The 1,576-nt window shown below is 29.0% G+C and overlaps 1 protein-coding gene across 1 annotated transcript; it reads right to left on the reverse strand.

Annotated features, from left to right (window-relative positions):
- Positions 1 to 865: 865 nt before the first annotated feature.
- LOC136091150 (zinc finger BED domain-containing protein 5-like) lies at positions 866 to 1,576 on the reverse strand. Its single transcript, XM_065818133.1, has one exon. It carries the CDS (start codon positions 1,574 to 1,576, stop codon positions 866 to 868), a length of 711 nt encoding a protein of 236 aa, XP_065674205.1.

The following is a 1,576-nucleotide window of genomic DNA, read 5'->3' on the forward strand; positions in this document are numbered from 1 at the left end:
GCAATTTAAAAGAGTATATATACTTGTCAAAAAGTATAAATAAAATAAACTATAGAGAAAACGACTTGAAAAATCTTCTAGCTTCTTTTTTAAGAAACTCTGAACAATAACCTCCACAGATCAACATTTTTTTAAAATTTTTGTCAGTAAAATATAACTACCAAATGGTTTTGAAATTAGATGGTATTAAAATAATTCTCGAAAAAGTTGCCGAAAAATCGCCAATGTTTATATTCTGAACTTGTCACGTGACTGAAGTGTCTAATTTTCGTAACTATTAAATATTAACCAATACTTCACGGTATTTCCACAAAGATAGGGTTGTGCTCCAGTTGCGTTGATCTTTAAAAAATTCTCTAGCAAAAAAAAAAATATTTTTTTCTCGTAATAACTAAAGTCTTGTAATCAAAAATTATACTTGTAATCAAAAATTTTAAAACGAAGTTTTGTTAAAGCGAATAGATACAATTTCTAACAAACTTAAATTAGAGATATTAACTAATGGATATTTTTTACAGCTTTATTAAACAACAACAACAACTTTATAAGTTTTGCTAAAAAACTAGATAACAATTTTAAACAACTCAGAATTAATTAGAAACCTTGTCATTCCGTAAGATCATAGAAGTGGAGATTCAAATAAAAACCGTAATTATTTTAGAATTTACAATTATATGTATATATATATATATATATATATATATATATATATATATATATATATATATATATATATATACATACATTTTCAATGATATTCATCAGAATGCTTTTATTTTTTTATTCCTTAGTGTTTTTAAGAAAAAATATACATATATACAGACAAGTATACTGAAAAAAATAATTTTAATAAATAATAGTTGGCTTACTGTTGGCATTCCGTGCCAACCATTAACCGATGGTATACCGCATGTTTTTGAATCGCAAAAGTTTTATCAAAGTATTTATAAACAAAATCATCCATATTTTCCTTTTGGAAAAAGATCATCGATTCATCCTTCAGTTCTAAGAAACGACGTAACACTTTTCCTCTGGATAACCATCTCACTTCAGTATGCAAAAGCAAAGATTCATACTTGGCTTCCATAGAGATGCAATTATTTTTAAAGACGCATATTTTCAAAGATCTCGATTTTATGAAGTTTACCATATTTACAACTTTGTCTAGCACAGGTTTTAATGCTACTGGTAATGTTTCGGACACCAGAGGTTCTCTATGCAAAAAACAGTGAGTAGATATAATATTGGCGTTTCTTTTCTTGGCGCGAGTCACAAACCCTTTTAATGAGCCTACCATTGATGGAGCACCGTCCATACAAATTTCCACACACATCTCCCATGATATTTTGAATTGTTCAAAATAGAAAGAAACAGAATCAAAGACAACTTGTCCTGTCGAACGTTCGGTAAGCTCAAGACAGCATAGAAATTGATTCACTATTTCGTTTTCATGAAGGAAACGAACGAAACCTAGTATATGAGCTTTTCCACTTATGTCAGTGGACTCGTCAATTTGCAGAGCAAAATGCCGTTTGGAAAGCTTATCGGCAACTGTTTTCTCAATATCATCCGACAT

Source organism: Hydra vulgaris, chromosome 14 (genome assembly GCF_038396675.1).
Source record: "Hydra vulgaris chromosome 14, alternate assembly HydraT2T_AEP".
NCBI lineage: Eukaryota > Metazoa > Cnidaria > Hydrozoa > Anthoathecata > Hydridae > Hydra > Hydra vulgaris.